The sequence below is a fragment of the Muscardinus avellanarius genome, assembly GCF_963383645.1.
Source record: "Muscardinus avellanarius genome assembly, chromosome: X".
NCBI lineage: Eukaryota > Metazoa > Chordata > Mammalia > Rodentia > Gliridae > Muscardinus > Muscardinus avellanarius.
In genome coordinates this window covers 131,202,376-131,227,231 of record NC_137792.1, presented here as the reverse complement: position 1 = coordinate 131,227,231, position 24,856 = coordinate 131,202,376, and the positions used below count along the sequence as shown (strand labels likewise).

The 24,856-nt window shown below is 40.7% G+C and overlaps 2 protein-coding genes across 2 annotated transcripts; one reads left to right on the top strand and one right to left on the bottom strand.

The window, feature by feature from the left end:
* Positions 1–5,307: 5,307 nt before the first annotated feature.
* Positions 5,308–5,610, bottom strand: TCEAL7 (transcription elongation factor A like 7; the record flags this gene model as incomplete). Its single annotated transcript, XM_080719520.1, has 1 exon — positions 5,308–5,610. The coding sequence occupies one exon, from the start codon at positions 5,608–5,610 to the stop codon at positions 5,308–5,310; it is 303 nt and encodes a 100-aa protein (XP_080575646.1).
* Positions 5,611–22,250: 16,640 nt separating this feature from the next.
* On the top strand, positions 22,251–22,613 carry BEX4 (brain expressed X-linked 4; the record flags this gene model as incomplete). The annotated part of the gene is made up of 1 exon (XM_080719363.1): positions 22,251–22,613. One exon carries the CDS (start codon positions 22,251–22,253, stop codon positions 22,611–22,613), a length of 363 nt encoding a protein of 120 aa, XP_080575489.1.
* Positions 22,614–24,856: the final 2,243 nt, after the last annotated feature.

Here is a 24,856-nt window from a genome sequence, read left to right as displayed (position 1 = left end):
TCATTTCTTTGTAACTTTTAATTGTTTTTTTATTGGTTTCTATGGAGAATACAATTACAAAATTTCATTTTGTAAAAAGGTTTTGTTTATATACCTCAAATTTATTTTCAGTATAAGTATTTTATTACACATCCATCCTCCCTTTATGTCATTATTGTCACAACTAATATCTTTATACTAAGTGTGTATAAAGCTTTATAATTATTGTTTTGTGAATTTGTCTTTCAAGTTATAAAAGAGGAGTTACAACCATATATGTAATACTACTTATTTTTATATTTACTTATGAGATTACTTATTTTCATATTAATTTATGAGATTACCTTTTTTTTACTGACACACAGAAACATGCTATAATAAATGAATGTTATGATCATTGTTGTAGTTGAGTCATGAATAAAGTGCTTCAGGATTTTATTCTTTTATTTATTTTTTTATTTTTTTGAGGGTCTGGGGATGGAACCTAGGGCCATTCGACCTCTGAGCTACACCCCCTGCCCTATTTTTATTCTTTATTTTGAAACTGGGTCTCACTGAGTTGCAGAGGGCCTCACTAAGTAGCTGAGGTTGTCCAGAAACCACCATCCTCTGGTCTCAGCCTCCCGAATGCTGGGATTACAAGTGTGTGCCACCATGCCCAGCTTCAGGATTTTATTCTTTTTGTTTGTGTGTGTGCGTGCTACTGGAGTTCCTGGAAGCCCTCCTACCTCTGGGCTACACTCCCAGACCTATTTTTCATATATTTTACTTGGAAACAGGGTCTCTTAAGCCAGCGCGGCTGGCTTCGAACCTGCATGATCCTCCTGTCTCTGCCTCCCAAGCGTGGGGATTACAAGTGTGCGCCATCAAGCCCGGCAGGATTTTATTCTTTTTTTTAAACAATTTTTTTATTGAACATAAATGGTATACATTTAAGCTATACTTGGTGCCCTCTCCCTCCCGCCCCCAATTTCCCTTCTCCCCCCTCCCACCAATGGTTGTCCAGGGTAACCATGCAATATTCATAATTTTACACATATTTGGATGTAAACCCTCATTAATCAAATTCAGCCTTCCTCCTCTCCTATCTTTCCATTCAAACTTTGCTGATATTTCCCCTCCATTATCTGGAGTCCCACTGGTATCCTCTATGTTCCCTAGTTTGGGCATATTAGAGGAAACATATGTACCTTCTTCTGTGCTTGGCTGATCTCACTTAACATAATGTTCTCCAGGACTTTCCATCTTCTTGCAAATGTGAGATTACCTTTTTATTCTTTATTTCTTCATATGACTTTGAATTATATATCATGTATTCCTTTATTTTAATTACTTCCTTTTTCAGGTACTGAGGATTGAACCCAGGATCATTCTACCTCTGAGCTACATTCCCATCCCTTTTTATGTTTTATTTTGAAACAGGTTCTTGATAGGTTGCTAAGGCTGACCTCAAACCTGCTATCCTCATGTCTCAGCCTCCCAAGCACTAGGAAAACAGATGTGTACCACCCTGCTGGGCTGAATCTCTTTTCTATACTGCAAATGTTCCTTAGGTATTCAACTTAGACCCTATTAACTTACATGAAATAATTTCTATATTTTCCCTCTAAAAGCAATGCCCCTACAATGAACTTGTGTGTACACTTTTTGTTTACTTCTATAGATTCCTAAAACTAATATTGCTTGGTCAAAAAGTATGTGCTTTTTTATATTTCCCAGCCTCCCTTGCACATATGTTGGGGCCAGAAAGTATAATAGAAGACAGTTTTAAGTCATACAAACCACCTTGTAGTAACATTGGAAATCATATGTGCCTTCTGGAATACATGACTACAGGAGGAATGCAGTCTAGATACATGAATAATCAATGGTGCAGGATCATGCAAGTGTTTATAACCCTCACTGAATAGGTGAGCAAGACCTCATTATTTGATTATTTCCCTCTAGTAAGGTTGAATAATATTTACTTTCCTTGTAGATTTATTTGGTAGATAGCCTATTAACATCTTTCTCTGAATTTTCAAACTATAAAAAGCACCATTTTAACTTTTAAGGGTCCCTAATTATGAATTATTACCAGTAGGGTTTTTGATGACTAGGAGACTCCCTCTGAACATCTCAGCTACAACTAAGTGTATAGTGAATGGCTTTATAGAGAAGTGAGGACCATGAGTTCATTAGAACACAACAGAGATTCTGGGGCCAAATGCACAGAGATTGTAACTCAGTGTGTTTGTAAAGCGTATGTGTGTGCGTGAGGAGATGTGTGCCTGCATTTTGTATTTTGGGGTTGTAGTACTGGAACTGAATCCAGGGGCATTCTACCTATGAGCTATACCCCCAGTGCTATTTTATATTTTGTTTTGAAACAGGTTCTTACTAAATTACTGCATCCTAGCCTTGAACCTGTGATCTTCCTGTCTCAAGCTCACAGGTACTGGGATTATAGCATTTTGATTTTAATACACACTCCAGGTGATTATAAAATAAAGGAGATGCCTTTTTTAGAGACACCAGGTATAAATTATTATAATTTATAAACTGAATATGAGAAATAATTACTTTCCTTTGGGTGGCTTTTTCAGAACTATAACTTACAAGTTATAATTTTTACCTCCTTTCCTCCCTCCCTTTCTTCTTTACTTCCTTCCTTTCTTTTCTTCTTCATCTCGTGTGTGTGTGTGTGTGTGTGTGTGTGTGTGTGTGTGTGTGTGACTGGGATTGAAAACAAGGGCATTCTACTTTACAACTACAACCCAGCCCTTTTTATTTTTTGTTTTCAAACAGGGTCTCGCTAGGTTGCTGAGGACCTAGATAAGTTGCTGAGGCTGTACTTGAACCTGTGATCCTCCTGTTGCAGCCTTCCAAGGACTGGAATTACAGGCATGTGCCACTGTACCTAGTGTAAGTATAGTGTAATCAATCAGAAATGAAGCTGGGCACTAGAATTCTAAGTAAACATGTACTAAATATCTACTACCTAACCCTGGGTTTGATGCTCAGAACCAGAAACAAAACAAGAAACATTACATGTTAAGCATAATACTAAACTATAGGAGTATAATGAAAAAATATGACATAGTCTTTTTGTTTTTATTGTATTGATTGAACCCAGGGACATTCTACCTCTGAGATACACCCCCAATCCTTTTTTAAATTTTTTTGTTTTGAAGTTGCTGGGCATGGTGGTACATGCTTACAGTCCCAGGATTCAGGAGGACTGCAGTTTGCAGCCAACATCAGCAACTACTTAGTGAGGACCTCCCCAACTCAGTGAGACCCTGTTTCAAAATAAAGAATAAGCAGGGCGTGGTGGCGCACGCTTGTAATCCCCGCGCTTGGGAGGCAGAGACAGGAGGATCGCGCAGGTTCGAAGCCAGCCGCGCGCGCTGGTTTAGGAGACCCTGTTTCCAAAATGAAAATGTAAAAAATAGGTCTGGGAGTGTAGCCCGGAGGTAGAAGGGCTTCCAGGAACCCCAGTACCACCAAAAAAAAATAAATAAATAAAGAATAAAAAATAGTGCTGGGGTATAGCTTGAATGTAGAATGTCCTGAATTCCATCCCCAGTACCACAAAAAAAAAGAAAAGAATTTTGTTTGGTTTTGTTTTGAGACAGGTTCTTGCCGGATTGCTCAGTCTTGCTACATTGCTGAGACTGGTCTCAAACCTGTCTCAAACCTGTGATCCTCTTGTCTCAGCCTCCCAAGTACTGGGATTACTTGGCATGCTCCACCATGCCCAGGTGACATAGTCTTTACTTTGCTATGCAAAATGCAAAATATTCAGTTAGAAAAAATGCTTAAATGTAATAAATACATACATATATACATATATATGTGCTTTGTAAGATATATAGAGATATATGTAAATATCTTAACTATATATCAGCATATTATATACATATATAGTCTCTTACAAAGCAACTTTACATATGATTCAAGAGGGGATGTGATGGAGAACAGAGGCCCCCTCTCTCAGATCTGTTCCCTGCATCACTTCGTGCAGTTTACAATGTCCGAGAGTCTCCTGAACCAGTAAAGCATGCCTGCCAGGAGCCTTCAGAAAGAGAGAGATCATTGCACAGGAGAACAAAACCTCACTCCTTAGACTTAAAAGCAGCAATCCCAACTATGAAACATGTTGTTGTTCACTCAGCTTGTACCCAGGCCTGACTCCCAAATGCATACATCGCATCAGACTCCTATGGAGACAAAGGGCCCTGCGAGTGGAAACAGAAGTGACTGTTCTGCTAAGGACTGTACAAGACATTGTGGGCCCTGCAACCCCAGAGTGGACCCACTCGGTTTAAGTGTCACTATAAAGCAAAGAGAGGCTAAAAAAAAAAACAGTGAGAGTTGGACCCTCTGGGGACCTCAGGGATCTCAGTGGAGTTTTGTCACTCAAAGCCTACAGCACACCAGCAGTGGTGGGGGCCAACAGAGAGGAAAGGGCCCAGAAGAGGCAGTCCTGGGCAGCAGGCATGGAGGGACCCAGGGGAGGAGAGGGCTTAACAACAGAGGATCAGCAGGGAAGTCCCCACTTCTGCCTACTGGACTTGGTCTTGAGCACATTTCTGATGATTCTAGCCCAGGCTGTGCTTCTGTGTGCACAGGTGTAGCAAAGTCCCACGTGGCACACAGTTCAGTTACTGCATTATTTCTTCCCCACAAAAGTCCTGTGAGACAAATATTTCCCCGTGAAAAGACTGAGTCTTAAACATGTATATCTTATAATAATTTCCAGTTTATTCCTCTGGCTAAGAGATCTGGAGGTAATATGAAGTTTACATTTCTTTTTAATTCTTCTGTTATTAAGAGTTTTTAAGTGTTTCATTGCCTTCCAAAAGTGATCGACAAGTTCATTTATTGTATCTATTTTAGTTTTCTCCTTTTTGTGTAACACAAGCAATATGAACACACATGTATTATTTATTTTTGGAAAATGAGAAGACGCAGATAGGCAAAAAATTACACAGATATCAACTGTTAGCCTTTGGTGTAATAATTCAGACATTTTGCTTTGCATTATGTCCTATATAAATGCACATATATGGTGTGTATATATTTGTATATATATGCTGCCCTATAATTTGTCATTTTTATTTTATAATATACAATGAACATCTTTCCATGTACATAAATAAGACCCTTTATTAAGTGAGAAAAATTGAGTCAAAAAATAAAATGTTCACAAGAATCATATGCACATTTAAACAACACTGAAGGATTGGAGTAAACTAATAGTGAATATTTAACAAGAAAATGCAGACAAAAGAAAGCAGTGGCATTATTAATAACAGAAAAGAAATGATTTCAGGGAGAGTTGTGTTAAATGGGATATGGACGGTCCCGAGAATGTCTATGGTTAGGATGTAGAGCCCTAAATTTTTTTCTCAGACCCCTTATCTCTTCCAAACACCTTTCCATCTCTTCTCCCTCTCTTGTCATTTCTTCATCCTTAAAATGCCTGTAATCTATGCCTTCTTTAAGTTCTTCAAGAGACTGGAGCAGTCTCTGTCTAAAATTCCCTTTGATTTGCTGATGTTCCAGCTCTCCATAGGGGCGTTCTTCCTCCCTCTTTGGCACATTGCACTTGGGCTTCCCTTCGTTTTCTTTGCAGTGTTTTTGCATGTTGTCCTTGTCTTTTTTCCTCTAACTATAGGGATGGGGGAGGAAATGCAGAGACAGATCACTTCAGTTACTTTTGGGTTGGGATGGTCAGTTTCTCTTTGAGGCAAGACATTCGCCTAAGCTCCCACACCCGCCATCCCACAGGTTTCAGCTCCCTCCTCCCTCTACTCTCAGTCTTCTTATCTCTGCCTTCCCAGGAACTCACCAAGGCTCCCGGCCTACTCAGCTAATGGGCACTCCTGCTGGCTGGCAGGGAGAAGGGGAGCAGCGAGGAGGTGGACTATGAAGCCAAAATTTCACCCAGTTTGCCCTTCCCCATCCTCATTCTCCGAAATCTCAAAGTGCCTCGCACACACTGACCCGTGCGAGTAGTTCCTGGTTCTTTTCCTAACCTGGAGAGGTCTTCAAATTCAGACTCTAGGACCTTCAGACAAAAGGAAGGGGGCAGATAAGAGCAAATTCTCTGTGGGTCGACCAAGACCCTACAATCCTTATCTTGATTCCGGAATTTTCATCATAGTTGTCACTCCAAATTTTTTTAACCTGGTTCTCTTCAGGTCCTGGTCTGTATCCCTTCTTCCCGAATATCTATGCCCACCCCTACCCCTCACCTCCTATCCTTCTCCCCCACTGCTGCTCCTCAAGCGCCCACCCCCCGCCCTGACCACCACTGCAGACTGGCTTGGAGGCGAACTATTTTCAAATTATCTCTAAATTTGTCTTTTTCCCATCCCAGAATTGCAGTCTTTCTCCATCCATCAACCACACTTCAGGCCTACCATTTTCTCCAACTAATTGATGAAAGACGGAGTAGAATAAAGAGACCGCTTTCTAGGATGAAAGAAGTGGATATTTTCTAAACTGTCACTAAATCTCTGGGTGTCTCTAAAGAGACTTCCTTTTTATCCCCCATTTCTCGCTTTAAAAATATATATCTCCCATCAATTTGCAGAGATTTGAGGAAAGGAAGCCTGGACACTACCGCCCCAGGGTTCCCAGCTGTTGCTTCACACCAACCTGCCCGATTTAAGGAATTTGCGTCTTCCCTTCCTTGGTCACAAGGACGTGAGCCTGCAGGGCAATATCAGGAGCTGGTACCCAGAGGAGAAAAAAGCCTGGGAATATAAGGACTTGGGTTTATGTCAGATCCTGATCACATGAGGATTATGTCATCCTCCAACTCTGCTTCCCACTTTCCCTCCCACCAGTACTTCTGCAGAAGTGGACCAGTCTGTCCACCTCCTACCCCCACCACACCAGGCCCTGTCACTCAATTTTGTGTTTGCTAATTCCGGAGGTCAAAAGTGGCCCCCTTTCCCCTGTGGTTGGAATTTTCCTTTCTCTGATTACTGGGGAGGAGCTGCATCTTCCCATAGGTATATTAACCACTATTACTTTTTAGTGGCTCTGTTGAGAGAGAATTGCTTATCCTTTCCTAGACTAGAAGAAGAGAAAAGTAGTGGTTTTTCTAGTGGTCTTTCTTCCACTTGCCTTCCCCACAACCACTAATAGCCACCATTTCCCTTGCAGTGCAATCCTTGAAACCAAAGTGGGTGGATTAGAAAAAAAAGATACGACTTGGACTGTGGGTTTATTTTATTTTTTACTTTTGTCTTGATATTTTATATTATGTTCATTTATACTATTTTATGTTATATATTATATTATTTTATATTTATAATGTAATCTATTTATATTATAATTTTATATTATTTCAAATTTTCAATGTACCCAAAGTATTTTCATCAAAAGAACTATAATAAAGTTAGGTACATTTGGAAAATAAGATTCAAGATAGGGAGATAAAAAAGACCCAAGCACCTGTTTCTGCTGCTGGAGTCATGATATAAATATAGACCCTGCAGGCAGAAACATTTTTGGAAGTGTAAAATGTACAGGACAACTGCAGCCTACCCCCTTAGGGAGATCCTGGGCATGTGAAGCTTTCTGTTAGGTGTGTTGCCCAGGACATAATTTCATAGCACCTTGCCCTTAGAGTTTGTGATCTCAAAAGCTAATCAATATTTAGTAGTTCAATTCCAGCATCATAACAACCCTCTCCTAGAATGTACCATGCCGGTACCCTTTTATTCCCTTCAATACTCTGCACAAATTATCCCACTTTAACTCCTTACCATCATACAGAATTTGTTTTCCATTTCTCCCAGACATCTTCATCCTCTTAATGTTTTTCTAGAATTTACTCAGCCATCCTGAGGAATTAGAAACTACTTGTAGCACTATCAGTGATGACCATGTTTAATCACCCATCTCATCAATATTTTTGATGCTAAATATTTTAGCACATATCTAAATGGATTTATTGTTTATTTGTTTGCTTGAGAAATGGGCAATAAAAAAGGGAGAAATGTAAAGTTATTTTTTTGTGTGTACGGTAATGGGGATGGAACCCAGGGGCATTTTATCTCCGAGCTACACTCCCAGTCCTGCTTTTATTCTTTATTTTGAAACAGGGTCTCACTGAATTGCTAAGGGACTCACTAAGTAGCTGAGGCTGTCCTTGCACCTCTATCCTTCTCTATCAGTTTCCCAAATGCTGGGATTACAAGCATGCACCACCACACCTGGCTGTAAAGTTATTAAAACTTGTTTTTAGAAAGAGTGTGGCTCATTACAAATGTAAAGTTGCTATTAGTTAGTTTGATGTGAATGGTTCCAAAAAAAGATAAGTGATTAAAATGAGAACAGATTTTTAAAAGAGTGGAGCATTGTATTCATGGTTATTAATGATTAGTTGTGGTAGAGGCAAAAGATTCCTTGGTAGGGTTGAGAATTCCTCAATCCTTTGTAAACAGCTTTTCATGCAGGTAAATAGATTGAGTTATAAATGGCTGGAAGGATCCAGATGCTGAAGACATTACATCACAATAGGAGGCATGAAATTGGACAGAATTAGTTGCCTTTATTTACCTGTTGAAGGTAAAATTTGGATACTAAAACTTCTCTGTGCATTATCCATAGTAGGGCTAATGGTTTTAAATGTCTCAAAGACTTGTTGGAAGTAAATGGCATACTTTATATAAGGCAGTTAATACATAATTGACAAGCACCAACTACTATACTAAATTATCAAGTCTGATTATCTGCTAAGGATCTTGGGAATCCTTTCAGTTTCTACTCTATAGTACTAGTGGCTCTACTACCACTCTGTACTTAACAGACAGCCATCATCTCATGGATACTACATTTACTGGTCTCTTTGCCATATGTCTCGCCACCTACCAACACAATGTTTCTGAAGAAAAGTTATGATCATAGTGTTAAGTAGTTATAAGCAGAGTAGGGAAAGAAATGGGACAGAGATAGGGATTACTCCACCCATCTGTGATCTGAGATTTGGAACTATAACATTATAGCTTTAGATGCCAATGGAAAATCCAGTATACTGAATTTAATGCTGTTGTACTAAGTAGTAACTGCCCAAAATTACTGTGGATGGGGAGGGGTGGGATTTCTGGACAGTATTAAAACCTCACCATGCAGTAAACCCTTTCCCTTCCTTTTTTCCACTCCTAGACCACCTGGATGAGCTTGGTGACCCTCCTGTGAAACCTACCCAATAAAGCCTTTCATGTCTACCCTATCTTTGTATCCCAAATTAAATCTTTCTTTTGGGAAGATAAGAATTGAGGGAAACTCATAGCTCTATGACAATAGCACCATCCTGTGTTATTTTATTTCGTTTCTCAATAGTCTTACCAGATAAAAGAATCTGTAGTTGACCTAGACATTTCACAGAGTACCTCTCGGTTTATAAAAAGTGTAGGTATAAAATATATGGGAGTGTAGGGAAAATGAGAGTTATATCTGACTAATTTCTCTAGTATTAGTTTATGGGATTCATTGGTGAAGACAAAACGGCATTGTGTATCTCTCCAAAGCTTCCATGACTGGAGCCAAATAACCTCATAAGAAATGTAGGCCAGACTTCCGGGAAGATGGCGACCGAGAAAAGCGGGGCTTAAGAGTCCCGCTAACAACCAATCTCCATTACCACAAAAAGAGCGCCTTTCATAGCCAGAAAACACCATCACCAGAAAAACAAAAAAACCACCAGGCTCCAGAGAGAAAGCGGACTGAGAACAGAGCTCAGGGCCACAGAGGAGACACACGCGCCCGAGGACGCGGCAGCAGCGCCATACTGCCGGCGGCAGCGGCGAACTCAGCGGACGGCTACAGCAAGCCGAGGTGAGCCGATGTGGAACAGCCAGGCGGGATCTTTCGGCGCAGACAGCATTTAAAGCTCCCAGTGGCTGAGCTCAGCACACGCTGCAGGGATTCAGAGTGGAAATCAAAACCAGAGAAGAAAAAATACGCCAGCCTCATGGCCGAGGGCGTGGCAGAGGCGCCATATTGCCACCGGCGGCGGCAGCAGCAGTGAATTCACCGAGTCCAGTACAGCTACATCTACGTACTCAAGAACAGTGAGTCAAACTGCGGGCCACAGAGGAGAAATCCCAGTATTGTGCCTCCTGGGACTTGACCCAGTGAGGGAGTGGTGGTGGCAGAGATATCACACCATAGGAGAGCGTGCAACCTGGCACCCCCCATAGTTTAAAGCAGCCTCTATCGATTCCCTGGGTCAGAGACTCTGTGATACAACCCAGTAAAGGAGTAGTAGGGTCTGAGATAATACAGACTCGAGATCCAGAGCACCTTAAGTGAAGCCATAGTGACCCAAGGGAAGAACCCAGAGAAGGCACAAACCTCCGAAATCATGGGAAAGAGGAATAACACTGAAGTAATGAATGTGCACAACCCCACAACATCAGAACCTGATAAAACAGAAAATCAGAGATTTCTAGAAGATCAAATCAGGAAAATAACTGTAGAAATAATAGAGGTGCTTCGAAAAGAACTCAGAGAGAGCCAAAAAGAGATAAAGGATGCAATTAATGAAGTAAAGGCCTCAATTCAAAGCACAAACAACCGATTAGACCACATGGAGAACAGAATCTCGCTCTTAGAAGATGAGCAATCCAAAAATGAATGCATAGTTTCTAATCTAGAAAAAGATATCCAACAGCAGGAATCTGACATTGAAGAAATATGGGCCCATCTTAAGAGAGCTAACCTAAGAATAATTGGAATAGAGGAGGGAAAAGAAAGTGATACCAAAGGGATCAACAATCTCTTCAAGGAAGTAATAGCAGAAAATTTTCCAAATATAGAGCAAGAGGTTGATACACAGATCCAGGAAACTTATAGAACTCCCTTTAGACAGGATCCGAGAAGAGGATCCCCACGCCATATAATTGTCAAAATGACCAATGTGGAAGCCAAGCAGAGAATCTTAAAGGCAACAAAAACAAAGGGCCAAGTGACATTCAGAGGCAAACCAATTAGAATCACTCCAGACTTCCCAAACCAAGTCATGAGAGCCAGAAGGGCTTGGAGTAACATATTCCAAACTCTGAAAGAAAACAACTTCCAGCCAAAAATTTCCTATCCAGCAAAACTTTCTATCAAATTAGATGGAGAAATAAGAAGCTTCCATGACAAACAGAAACTGAAGGAATTTATGTCTTCAAAACCAGCGCTAGAGAAAATACTCAAAGAGATTAACTACAAAGAAGAAATAGGTAACACTCACCAGAACCAGAGAAACAAGAGTTTCCATCCAACAGACAACTAAGATTGGTTATCTGTGGAGATTCATTATTTATGTTAGTCTTTTACCTATCTCTAAATTGTATTGTTTGCCTTTATTGTTGTTAATTTTTAGGATTTCTAGTTGGAATATTAATATACCTTCAGATATAGCATTTGGAAATATTTTATCCAATTCTATTAGTAACTTTTAACTCTGTTTACATTGTCTTTGGATATACAATATTTTCTTTTATTTTTTAGGGAGTTTGTATATTCTTCTGTTGCCTGTGCCATTGAAATCATATCCAAGAAATCACTGCCAATTTCAATGTTGTGAGGTTTTATGACCCAGATTTTCTCCTAAAAGTTTATAGTCTTAAGATTTATATTTAGGTCTTTTATCTAGTTTGAGTTAATACTTGTATGTGGGATTAGGTAAGGGTCCAATTTTATTCTTTTCCATGTAATTATTATTTTTCAACAATATTTAGTTAAAAGATTATTTTTCCACCACCAAATCTTCGTGGAAACCTTGTCAAAAATAACTTGACAATATAGGGAAGAAGTTAGCTCTAGGCTTGTATTTAACTCCAATGGTCTATATATCTGCCTTTAGAACAGTACTACACTGTTTCAATTATTGTAGCTTTATATGGTTTGAAATCAGAAAATATACATCTTCTAGCTTTGTTTTTGCTTCGAGATTGTTTTGGGTATCTAGAGTCCATATTCCATATCAGGATAGATTTTTTTCTGAAAAATAAATATATGATAGTTTCACCTAAAAAAAAAGAAAAAAATATTCTCTGGTAAGAAAGAAAGCAAAAAGAAATATTGAAATGTTATCTTTAAGACATCAAAAGTTTGGTATCAGACAAATGAAACTGTTATGTGAGATTATCATTTTTAATTTTAGATAAATTGCTATAATACTAGATGTCAACCACTAAGCCAAGCATGGGAGGGAGGGATGGGGAGAGAATGGGGTGGGGATCGGGTGGGGGCTGACTGGGCGATGTGTGCATGTATGTCTACAAAAGTTTGTATCCCACTATGATGTATGAATACAGTGCACCAATAAAATAAAATTTAAAAAAAAAAAAAAAAAAAAGAAATGTAGGCCAGCTCTAATGTACCGAACATACAGTTAAAGGAAGAGATAAAGAATTGTAAGGTCTGTGGAACTTGTAGGGAATTTCAGTGTTGTCATTCTAATAACAAGTATACACTTGTTTTAACACTTCTATAATGTTTCTTATTTAATAGGAATTCTTTTAATCTCGTGACATATGTTAACTAAATTAATGCTCATTGATATTTCCTATTATTAGGAAACTAAGGAGTCAGAAGTATAGTAGCTTGCCTACAGTCACACAATTAGTGGAGGTATCATTTATAAATTAATTAATTTAAGCCAGGCATGGTGGCTCATGCCTATAATCCTAGTACTTGGAAATTTGAGACAGGAAGATCACAGACTAGCTACTCACATCAAAACAAATCTTCAAAACCAAGATCAGATGGCGACCGAGAAAAGCGGGGCTTAAGAGCCCCACTAACAACAAATCTCCATTACCACAAAATCAGCGCCTTTCATAGCCAGAAAACACCATCACCAGTGAAACAAAAAATCACCAGGCTCCAGAGAGAAAGCGGACTGAGAACAGAGCCACAGAGGAGATAACCGGCCTCACGCCCGAGGATGCGGCAGACGCGGCAGCAGTTCCATACTGCCGGCGGCACCGGCGAATTCACGGGACGGCTACAGCAAGCCGAGGTGAGCCACTGCGGAACAACAAGGTGGGAATTCTCCGCGCAGAGAGCATCTAAAGCTCCCAGTGGCCGAGCTCAGCACACGCTGCAGGGATTCAGAGTGGAAATCAAAACCAAGAAGAAATAAGCCAGCCCCACAGCCGAGGGCGTAGCAGCGGCGCCATATTGCCACTGGCGGCAGCAGCACCAAATTCAGCAAGGCCAGTACAGCTACATCTGCGTACTCAAGAACAGTAAGTCAAATTGCGGGCCACAGAGGAGAAATCCCAGTACTGTACTCCCTGGGACTTGACCCAGTGGGGGAGGGGCGGTGGCAGAGATATCACACCATAGGAGAACGTGCAACCTGGCACCCCCCATAGTTTAAAGCAGCCTCTATCGACTCCCTGGGTCGGAGACTCTGTGATAAAACCCAGTAAAGGAGTAGTGGGGTCTGAGATACTACTGACTCGAGATCCAGAACACCTTAAGTGAAGTCATAGTGACCCAAGGGAAGAACCCAGAGAAGGCACAAACTTCCGAAATCATGGGAAAGAGGAATAATACTGGAGCAATAAATGCCCACAACCCCACAACATCAGAACCCGATAAAACAGAAAATCAGAGATTTCTAGAAGATCAAATCAGGAAAATAACTGTAGAAATAATAGAGGTGCTTGGAAAAGAACTCAAAGAGAGCCAAAAAGAGATAAAGGATGCAATTAATGAAGTAAAGGCCTCAATTCAAAGCACAAACAACCGATTAGAACACATGGAGAACAGAATCTCGCTCTTAGAAGATGAGCAATCCAAAAATGAACGCATAGTTTCTAATCTAGAAAAAAATATCCGACAGCAGGAATCTGATATTGAAGAAATATGGGCCCATTTTAAGAGAGCTAACCTAAGAATAATTGGAATAGAGGAGGGAAAAGAAAGTGAAACTAAAGGGATCAACAATCTCTTCAAGGAAGTAATAGCAGAAAATTTTCCAGACATAGAGCAAGAGGTCGATACACAGGTCCAGGAAACTTATAGAACTCCCTTTAGACAGGATCGGAGAAGAGGATCCCCACGCCACATAATTGTCAAAATGACCAATGTGGAAGCCAAGCAGAGAATCTTAAAGGCAACAAAAGCAAAGGGCCAAGTGACATTCAGAGGCAAACCAATTAGAATCACTCCAGACTTCCCAAACCAAGTTATGAGAGCCAGAAGGGCTTGGAGTAACATATTCCAAACTCTGAAAGAAAACAACTTACAGCCAAAAATTTCCTACCCAGCAAAACTTTCTATCAAATTAGATGGAGAAATAAGAAGCTTCCATGACAAACAGAAACTGAAGGAATTTATGTCTTCAAAACCAGCACTAGAGAAAATACTCAAAGAGATTAACTACAAAGAAGAAATAGGTAACACACTCCAGAACTAGAGAAACAAGATTTTCCATCCAACAGACAACTAAGATTGGTTATCTGTGGAGATTCATTATTTATGTTAGTCTTTTACCTATCTCTAAAGGGTATTTTTTGCCTTTATTGTTGTTAATTTCTAGGACTTCTAGTTGGAATATTGATATACCTTCAGATATAGCATTTGGAAATATTTTATCCAATTCTATTAGTAACTTTTAACTCTGTTTACATTGTCTTTGGATATACAATAATTTTTTTATTTTTTAGGGAGTTTGTATACTCCTCTGTTGCATGTGCCATTGAAATCATAACCAAGAAATCACTGCCAATTTCAATGTTGTGAGGTTTTATGACCTAGATTTTCTCCTAAAAGTTTATAGTCTTAAGATTTATATTTAGATCTATTATCTATTTTGAGTTAATATTTGTATATGGGATTAGGTAAGGGTCCAATTTTATTCTTTTCCATGTAATTATTATTTTTTAACAATATTTAGTTAAAAGATTAATATTTCCACCACCAAATGTTCGTGAAAACCTTGTCAAAAATAACTTGACAATATAGGGAAGAATTTAGCTCTAGGCTTTTATTTAACTCCAATGGTTTATATATCTGCCTTTAGAATAGTACTACACTGTTTCAATTATTGTAGCTTTATATGGTTTGAAATCAGAAAATATATATCTTCTAGCTTTGTTATTTTTCAAGATCGTTTTGGGTACCTAGAGTCCATATTCCATATTAGGATAGATTTTTTTTCTGAAAAATAAATATATAAATAAATGATAGTTTCACCTAAAAAATAGAAAAAATATTCTCTCGTAAGAAAGAAAGCAAAAAGAAATATTGAAATGTTATCTTTAAGTCATCAAAAGCTTGGTATCAGATAAATGAAACTGTTATGTGAGATTATCATTTTTAATTTTAGATAAATTGCCATAATACTAGATGTCAACTACTAAGCCAAGCATGGGAGGGAGGAATAGGGAGAGAATGGGGTGGGGATTGGGTGGGGGCTGACTGGGAAAAGTGTGCATATATGTCTACAAAAGTATGTATCCTACTATGATGTATGAATACAGTGCACCAATTAAAAAAAAAGATAGATAAATTTAAAAAAAAAAACAAAAAACAAAAAACCCAAGATCATGGAGATTTCCCCTATGTTTTACTTTAGAAACTTTACAGTTTTATGCTTTATGTTTAAGTTTTTAATCTCTTGAATTGATTATTCTATATGACATAAGGTTCTAATGCCATTCTTCTGCATGTGGACATCCAGTTTACTCAACACCATCTATTGAGGTAATTTCCATTCCCAAATATATATTCTTAGCCACCTTGCCAAAAGTCAATTGACATTAATGCATAATTTATTTCTGGGCTCTATTCTGAAGTTGGGGAAGGATGATGAAGGGAGTATAACACTGTCTTTCCTACTCTCTTCAATATTTCTTTTCTTATTTCTGTGCTAAACTCAGATGCCATAATCTCACTTGATTTCTTTAGCTCTTGTGAAGGTATTCCTGCTCATGGATAGATGTTCAAGTGATGTTTCAGGGAGAGGGGTATGAGAACTGGAAAGTCCAGTTCTTCCATCTTCCTGATGTACAGTTCCTCATATTTCAATTAATTTTTTTGTACTCTGGATTGAACTCAGGTGCTAAACTCCAGCCCTGAGCTACATCCCAGCCCTTTTTATTTTGAAACAGGGGCTTGCTAAGCTGCTGAGGCTGGGCTCAAACCTGTGATCCTCTCCTCTCAACCTCCCAAGTATTAGGATTACAGGCATGTACCACCAGACCAGGTTCAATTAATTTTTTTAAAGAAAGAAAAAGCGGGTAAAAACTAAACAATGTTCTCACCATCTCTTTTCTGTAATCAGGATGCCTTTCTTCTCTTGCCCTTAAACATCAGAACTCCAGATTCTCTGGCATCTGTGACTCAAATCAGTGGGGTCATTAGTTGTAGACTAAATCACACCATCAGCTTCCTTAGTTCTGAGCTCTTTGGACTTGTACTGAGTCACACTATTAGCTTTCCTGATTTTCCAGTTTGTACACAGCCAGCCTAGTGTGAGACATCTCAGCCTCCATAATCAAGTAAGCCAATTATTCTTATAAATCCCTTTTCATGCATCTATCTGTATATTCTATTGGATCTTTCTCTCTGGAGAACTATGTGTAAAACAAAGAGGCTGAGAGATGGGATAAATAGGGTAACCCACTTGTATATTTTCCATGAGAAATAGATTTTAAATATTAAGGCACAGATTGGTTAATCGTAAAAAATAAAAATGGATATCATGGAAACACTAATTATACAAAACTGAAATGACTAGATTAATATAAGCAGAGTAGATTTCAGAAAAAGAAAGGTCAGTGGACAGAAGAATAGATAAAACGAATATAGTACATATATAAAATGGTGTGTTGAGCCAGGCGTGGTGGCACACGCTTGTAATCCCTGCGCTTGGGAGGCGGAAACAGGAGGATAGCACAGGTTCAAAGCCAGCCATGCTGGCTTAAGAGACCTTGTTTCTAAATTTAAAAAATATAAAAATAGGTCTTGAGAGTGTAGTCTGCAGGTAGAAGGGTTTCCAGGAATCCCAGTACCACAAAAAATAAAATAAAACAAAATAAATAAATAAAATGATATGTTAAACAGCTTAAAGAGGAATTAAATTCTTTACACACTTTACAACATGTAGAAACCTTGAAGACATTATGCTGAGTGAAACGATACAAACATTGAAAGACAGATATTATATGTTTCTACTTACATAAGGAAGCTAGGATAGTCAAATTAATAAATACAGAAGGCAGAATAGTGGCTACTAAAATATAAGGAAAGTAAGAAATGGGGAACTGTTTTTAATGGGAAGACTTTGGTTTAGGATATTTATTTATTTATTTATTTATTTATTTATTTATTTTTCTGGGTCTGGGGATGGAACCCAGGGGCATTCGACCTTTGAGCTACACCCCTGCCCTATTTTTTTATTTTGTTTTTTGAAACAGGGTCTCACTGAGTTGCAGAGGGCCTCACTAAGTAGCTGAGGCTGTCTGCAAACTGCGATCCTCTGGTCTCAGCCTCCCGAATGCTGGGATTACAAGTGTGTACTACCACACACGCCCAGCTTCTTTTTTATATAATTTTTTTATTGGTGCATTGTTGTCATACATCTCAATGGGGAAAAATTGTGGAGATATACATGCACATCTCACCCAAACAGCCCCTACCCAATCTCTAACCCCTTCCTTCTCCCTCCCACCTACCCATGCTTGGCTTCCTGATTGACTGTATGTTTAAGTCCACATGTGCTTTAAAGAGTTTCCCTTATCCTCCCTCTTATACCCTTAGATATGTCATCTTCATTGCTCCTCTATAGGGTCCCTTCTTCATCTAGAGTTCCTCCTGTTACCCATTTCTCCCTAATATTTTACATGTTAAGAAAAGCATGTGATTTCTTATTTTTTGTGACATTGCACTGTAAATGCCATAATTTTGTTCTCCCTAATGGCTGGGCAAAATTCCATTGTGTGCATATCCCATAGTTTTGAAATCCACTCATTCGTTGAAGGACATCTTGGCTGGCTCCACAGTTGAGCAATGGTGAACTGTGCAGCTATGAACATGGTTGTTCATGCATTAGTTTGGTATTTGGGGTTTTATTCTTTTTGGTAGATACCCAGAGGTGGTATTGCTGGATCATATGGTAAGTTCATTTTACTTCTTCTGAAGATCTTCTATACTGTTCCACAAAGTGGTTGCACAAACTTGCAATCCCACCAACAATGTATTAGAGCTTCTGTTTCTCCACACTTATTCCCACTTACTGAAAACCTGAAAGCTTGAAGGTGAGTAACTTTGACAGGATGATTCACTCACGACCAATTTTTTTTTTAAATAGAGGTTGCTTGGATCTGGAAATCTGCTGAGAGATTAGGTGAGACAGCAGCAGCTTCTATTGCTTCCTGGGCACACAGTTGAAGAAACCCACTGGCCCTTTGCTGTGAAGCAGGCCCCAGTTCCAGGCCTGCCAGGCAACAGACTCTAGGCCCGGCCTCGCTGGCTCCAGACCTGGCCTCGCCACCCAGCAGGCTCTGATTCCTGTCACTGTGAGCATGACATTTACAAAGGTATATATATATATATATATATATATATATATATATATATATATATATATAGTAGGATAAAACAGCACGTGTCATTTGCAGAAGCTGAGAGCCCAATTCCCTAACAGCAATGGATTTTATCTCCCCACTGAAAGTGGAGGCTCACAGCCGCACCATGGAGAGCAAAATACGCTGCTCCAAGCACACCCTGATTCCCAGCACAGCAAAGAGGAGCACAGTAGCCATGAGCTGAGGTCTCCCGCAGCAAATTGGCCCAGCAATATAGGTGGGGCTCCCTCCAATTTTCCCTAGACATTTTTCTTACATAGTGTGTTGTCTAGAATTCCTGCACATGTGTGGCAATAGCAGTCTATTTTTGGGGAGATATTTTTAAAAATTCAAGGTGGATTGGATTGGATTTGTCTGCCTCTCCTGAATACTGGCTGCCGCCGCTACTGACATTTTGGTCCGTCTCCACAAAAGTTTTCCTTACATAGTATGTTTTTCAGAGTTCCTGAGCATGTTGGGCAGGAACAGTGTACTTTTGGAGAGATTTCTTCAAAAATTCAAGGTGGATTTGGTTGGATCTGTCTGCCTCTCCTAAATACTGGCCGTTGCTGCCGCCTTCTTGGTCTCTCCTAGAGTATGCTGTTGTTAAGTATTCCTGTGCATGTGTGGCAGGAGCAGTCTTCTTTCTGATCTCTTCTGGGATATCCCTCCAAAAATCACTTTTCTTGTAGTCGCAGGCGCCGTGCTGCAGTCTTGCCTCTAATTCTGCCATTTTCCACTCTCTCTCCTATTTGGGCTATGGGTATAGCTCTGAGGTAGAATACCCCTGGGTTTAATTCCCAGCACCACACACATACACAAAAATTATTTTATTTATTACAGATCCTTTGCTATCCACTATTAATTTTGGGGTAAGTTTGACAATTTATACAAAGATATCTGCTGGGATTTTGATTACACCAAATACGTAGGTTAATTTAGAGTATTAGGCTGGTCATGGTGATGCACGCTTGTAATCCCAGTACTTGGGAGGCTGAGACAGAAGAATGGCAGGTTCCTAGGTAGCCTCAGCTACTTAGTGAGGCCCTCTGCAGTTTAGTGAGAACGTGTTTCAAAATGAAGAATAAAGACTAGGGGTGGGAGTGTAGCTCGGAGGTAGAATGTCTCTGGGTTCCATTCCCAGTTCTGCCAAAAAAAAAAAAAAAAATAGAGCATTAGGTCTCAGAAACAGATTACCATGGTATATACTTACATTTATCTCTGTCTTTAGTTTCTGATAACATTGTTTTGCAGATTTTAGTTCTAAAATTATGTTCTAAAATTTTCCTTAGAAATATTTCATGTTTTTGAAGCTACTATATGTGTTATTTTATCATTTCAATTTTTTGTGGTACTGGGAATGGAACCCTAGGGGCATCTACCTCTGAGTTACTCCCCCAGACCTATATTTACTCTTTATTTGGAAATTGGGTCTCACTAAGTTGTGGAGGGCCTCACAAATTGCTGAGGCTGGCTGGGAACCTGTGATCCTCCTGTCTCAGTCTCCCAAATAATAGGATAACAAATGTGGGCCACCAAGCCTGGTTTACATTCAATTTTCCATTGTTCACTGCTAGTATATGAGAATGCAGTGTTTTGTATATGTATCATGTAATAGCAACTTTCCTAAATTCAATTCCTATTATTGTAAAGGTTTATTGTAGATCCTTAAATATTTTCTAAATAATGATAATCTTCAAATATTGATACACTTATTACAATTTTAGCCAGGAATTTGTGAAAGGCTTTTTAGTGTTTTTATTGGTGCATTATATTCTCACATGATAATGTTAATCATGTTGACAGTGATATACATGTACACAGTACTTGGTGGGCCCTCCTTCTTCCCCATCTTGTCCCTTCCCCATTCAGGGTACTGAGATTGACATTGGTATTTTCACATGTGTACATTATAGATGATGGCAGTAATTCTTTGAAGGTTTTTTTTTTTTTTCGTTTAATTTGAAAATCTGGAAAGGTTTTATTGCATTACATAGTTATTGGCTCCCATCACAGAAGGGCCTCACATGTCTAGGGGGCCCCTCACAAGGGGGCCATCAGCTACCCTGTCCTTTTTCAAGTTCTAAAAAAGCAGCTATTGTAGAGTCCATATTTATATAATGACTTAGCAGAAAAGATAGATGGTTGGAATTTTTATCTACTTTTAATCCGGTTTTTCAAATGAAAATAACCAGAATTTCTTTTAAAGTAATTTTTTTGTTTAATATAAAGGGGACAATACAAGAAGACATTAAGAATAAGAACATCTACTTTCTGAAACTTTTTTCCTGACACACCTCTTCTACACAAATTAGTAGAGAGAAAATGAAGACACTTGGTAGCTGACAGGCCAGTAGAAGGAAGAAGGTATATCCTAGGAGCAGAGGCCAGATACAGACAATTCCCCCAGAGAAAGTGAAATGGCCAACAGCCCCCGTGAGAAGAGGCCGCCCAATCCTGGCAGGCAGAGAAAGGGCCATGAAGTTAGACACAAAGGCGACAAAATGACAGCACCCAGTCTGGTGGTATTCAGGGGGCCTCAGTGTGAGGGAGGGGGTGGTCGGACTGTCAAGCCCCGCCCACTCGGGGGCGGAGGAGGGGGCACAGGGACGTAGGCGGAGCTGTTGGAGGGCGACGAGGCTCACGTGACTGGCCCACGCAGACAGGAGCGCTTGGCTCCTGCGCCAGACCCGGCTGTCACCGGCTCCGTCGCCGGGGTTGGTACCTGCCTGCCGAGAGAATCTGACTGCGTGGGCCGGCAGAGGCCCAGAAATATCCGAGGCGCGGGTAAGGGACCTGGGCCGTGGAGGGAGGGGGGCCGTGGAGCTGGAGTGGGAGAGCGGGGCGGGACTCCTCCCGCTGGGTCCCGCTTGCTCCGACTGCAAAAGCTGCAGGTTGGGTCGCCGCTGCAACCGCCACCCCGCGCCCTGAGGCCCTGCAGGCAGGCGCAGCAGGTGGTCGGTCCCGTGTGGGTCCAGTGCTGCTCTGCCCGCTGCTGGGTGTGTGGCGACCCTCGGAACACCTGCCTGCGCCACAGACGCCAGCTTTTCCCACACCCCGCCCCGCCCCTGTCGGCTGGGAAAATGGAGGTCGGCGCGGGGGCGGGGCGGTGGCCCGGGCGCTGTGGAGAAGGGGCGGAGGGCTGCCGCTAACAGCGGCGACGCCGAGCCCTCGCCCTCGGCCTCCGCAGCCCCCCGACCCCCCCTCCCACCCGGCTTGTCTGCAGGTCTGCGAGGCCGAGTGTGGCGGCGGCCAGAATCCCGAGGAACCGGAGGCGACAAGGATAGGCCCAGGTCGGTGGGTGCGCGGGGCAGGCGCGGGGGGGGGCGGGGGAGACGGACGCGCAGAGCGCAGACAGCCAAGTCTCAGACCCCCTCCACCACCGCCTCCAGCTCCTCTTTCCCCCTTATGTTTCTCTCTCGCTCGGTCCTCCATCCCTGTCCTCCATTTTGGTGCCTGTGGAGGCCAGGAGATGAATCTGCAGGGAAAATGGTGGGCGGGGGGGGGGGGGCTTGGACTGGAGGCCCCCTAGAGGTCGCACAAAGCCTCTCAGGTGGGAAAAGGAAATCTACAAAAGACTTTTGCGATTCAGGCCTCTGGATTTTGAAAGTGCGTAGTAGGGCCTCTGTCCTCGGTGCTGATCAGTCCACCAAGAATTCAGGCCCTTCTCTCTCTTGTCTCCTAGGAGGGATGGAGTCCAAAGAGAAACAAGCATTAAAAAATCTCAAGGTGGAAAATGCTCAACAAGAAAATGAAAGAGAGAAGCAAGCCTCTATGCAGAAGGAACAGGAACCCCACAATTTGGGAGAGTCTGAAGGCCAGAAGCCTGGAGGAAATGTCAGACGGGGGCGAGTTAGGCGCCTTGTCCCTAATTTTCGATGGGCCATTCCTAATAGGCATGTTGATCACAATGAAGTGGGAGATGATGTAGACAGATTTGTAGGGCAGATGATGGAAATCAAGAGAAAGACTAAGGAACAACAGATGAGACATTACATGCGCTTTCAAACCCCTGAACCTGACAATCATTATGACTTTTGCCTCATACCTTGAATCCTACGGTTTGAGAATCACTTAAGTTCATATGGTGGCCACTGCTTTACAAACTTGAATTCCATGATTTTCTGTGAAACTTTTGGATTTTTGCTTCCCAGTGTTGTGATTGAATATTGTCTTGTCTCAGTCTGAAAGTTTCAGCATGGCATTTTACCTGTTTTAGAAAGAAATCTTTTCATAATTTGAAACCAATAAAGCATTTTAAAAAGCAGTTCATATTGCATGACCTTCCTCTTCCACACCCGTCCATATTTTTTGTTAATAGTACCTTTTCTCTTCCAACTACCTGGACCCCACATCTCAATAGTCTTTAACAGTTCTTTTTCTTGGCTGTCTTTAACCAGTCATTGAAGAACAATTGTACCCATATTTCAATATCTGATATTTTAATATTTTATGCCCTAGTGTTATTCAAAGAATATGAATCTACCACGTTTATAAAAACACCTTTTGTGGAAAAAAGCTTGTGAATGTAAACCTCTGGCCCCCATCTTCCATACCCATGAGTAGGATTGCAGAATCTCCATTTTAATAAGCTCCCCAGGTAATTTTAATGTGTGCCAAAGTCTAGTTGCCATTTGGTGTGTATATATGCATCTGCATATATAAGTATATGTATATCATGTGTTACATCAAGTGTAAACAGAAAGGATCAATATCTGATTTCAGTTGGCAAAACATTAAAAAGAAAAAGTTAAAGAACTTGTGTTTTTGTGTGTGTGGTACTGGGGATTGAACCCTAGTGTGTGTGTGACGGAGGTACTGCTTCTGAGCTGCGTCCCCAGCCCTTCTTATTTTCAAATGGTCTTGCTAAGTTGCAGAGGCTTGCCTTAAACTTGTCATCCTCTTGTTTCAGCCTCCCAAGTACTGCAATTATAGATGTGTGCCACCAAACCCAACTGAAGTACAAGAATTTAAAACAGACTGATTATAGGGGTGGCAGGAGCCATAGCTGGAGGGTGCTTGTTGTTGGAGAGAAAAAGCATGAATGTCATATTTTGTTTGAGAAACCCACAGTTCACCACCACCACCCCAGCACCCTGTCAGGACTATAATATCCAGGATCTCTCTAAACCTGTAAAACACAACCTGTAAAATCTGTTGCTATATCCTCTTTATAGATGAGGTCCCTAGAGTTCAGAGATGTTCAGTTCCAGGGCTACTCCTTGCTCTTTATCTTAGGGGATGGGAGGATCTGGCCTGGAACATTTTTCATAGGATAGTATTATCTGGAGACACAGAATATTTAATAGGCTGAGGAATATCAAAAAATTCAGGAAAAATGAGGCTGCTTTCTTTGTGCTTATATCTCCAATATAGGCACTCATTTTTAGAAGATTGGAGCAAGAAAACAATCTTAAAGACCTGGTTTAGGGTTTAAGGATTGCCATACATTATGGCTGTTGAAATAATCTGTGGCTCATAAAAACAAATTTTAAAAATAGTGTCCAGGAGCTAGGAATATAGCTCAATGGTACAACCTGTGCTTAGCAAGCAGAAGGACCTGGGTTCAGTCCCAAGTACCAAGAAGTAATTAGTCCATCTCAAGTAAGTGTTAAGAATCATTTTGACAAACTCCTTTTTGTTTTACATGTAGAAAAGAAACCTTTACTGTGCATGTGTATGTGCATGCCTGTTGCCTACCTACCTGCCTTCCTTGTTTTGAGGATTTAACAAGAGGCACTGTACTTCTGAACTACACCCCCAGCCCTTTTTTAATTTTGTCTTGTTTTGTTTTGAAACAGGGTCTCACTGAGTTGCTGAGGCTGGTTTCTAACCTGCAATCCTGTCCAGCCTCCCAAGTACTGAGAGGACAGGTGTGTGCACCCAGGAAGAAAGACATACTTAAGGAGAACTCCAAGTCTTTTACATTATTTTGGAACTAGGATGATGTCTTGACTAGGTAGAGGAAAGCAATGATAGTATTAGAAAATGTGTGGTGGTAAATTCATAGGCACTTCATAAATGCTAAGTGATTAAAGTTCATGCTGGCTTTTTTATTTCTTTGAAAATCAGTACTGTACCTTCTCCTGGCAACTGCCAGTCCTGAATTTCCCAAGGTTGTGTAGTTAAAAAAAATCTGGAGCTAGCCATGGTGGTGGATACCTGTAATTTCAGTACTTGGGAGGCTGAGACAGAAGGATTGAAGGTTCAAGGGCAGCCTCAACAACTTAGTGAGACCCTCAGCAACTTATCTGTTTCAAAATAGAAAGGGCTTAGCCAGGCATGGCGGTGCATGC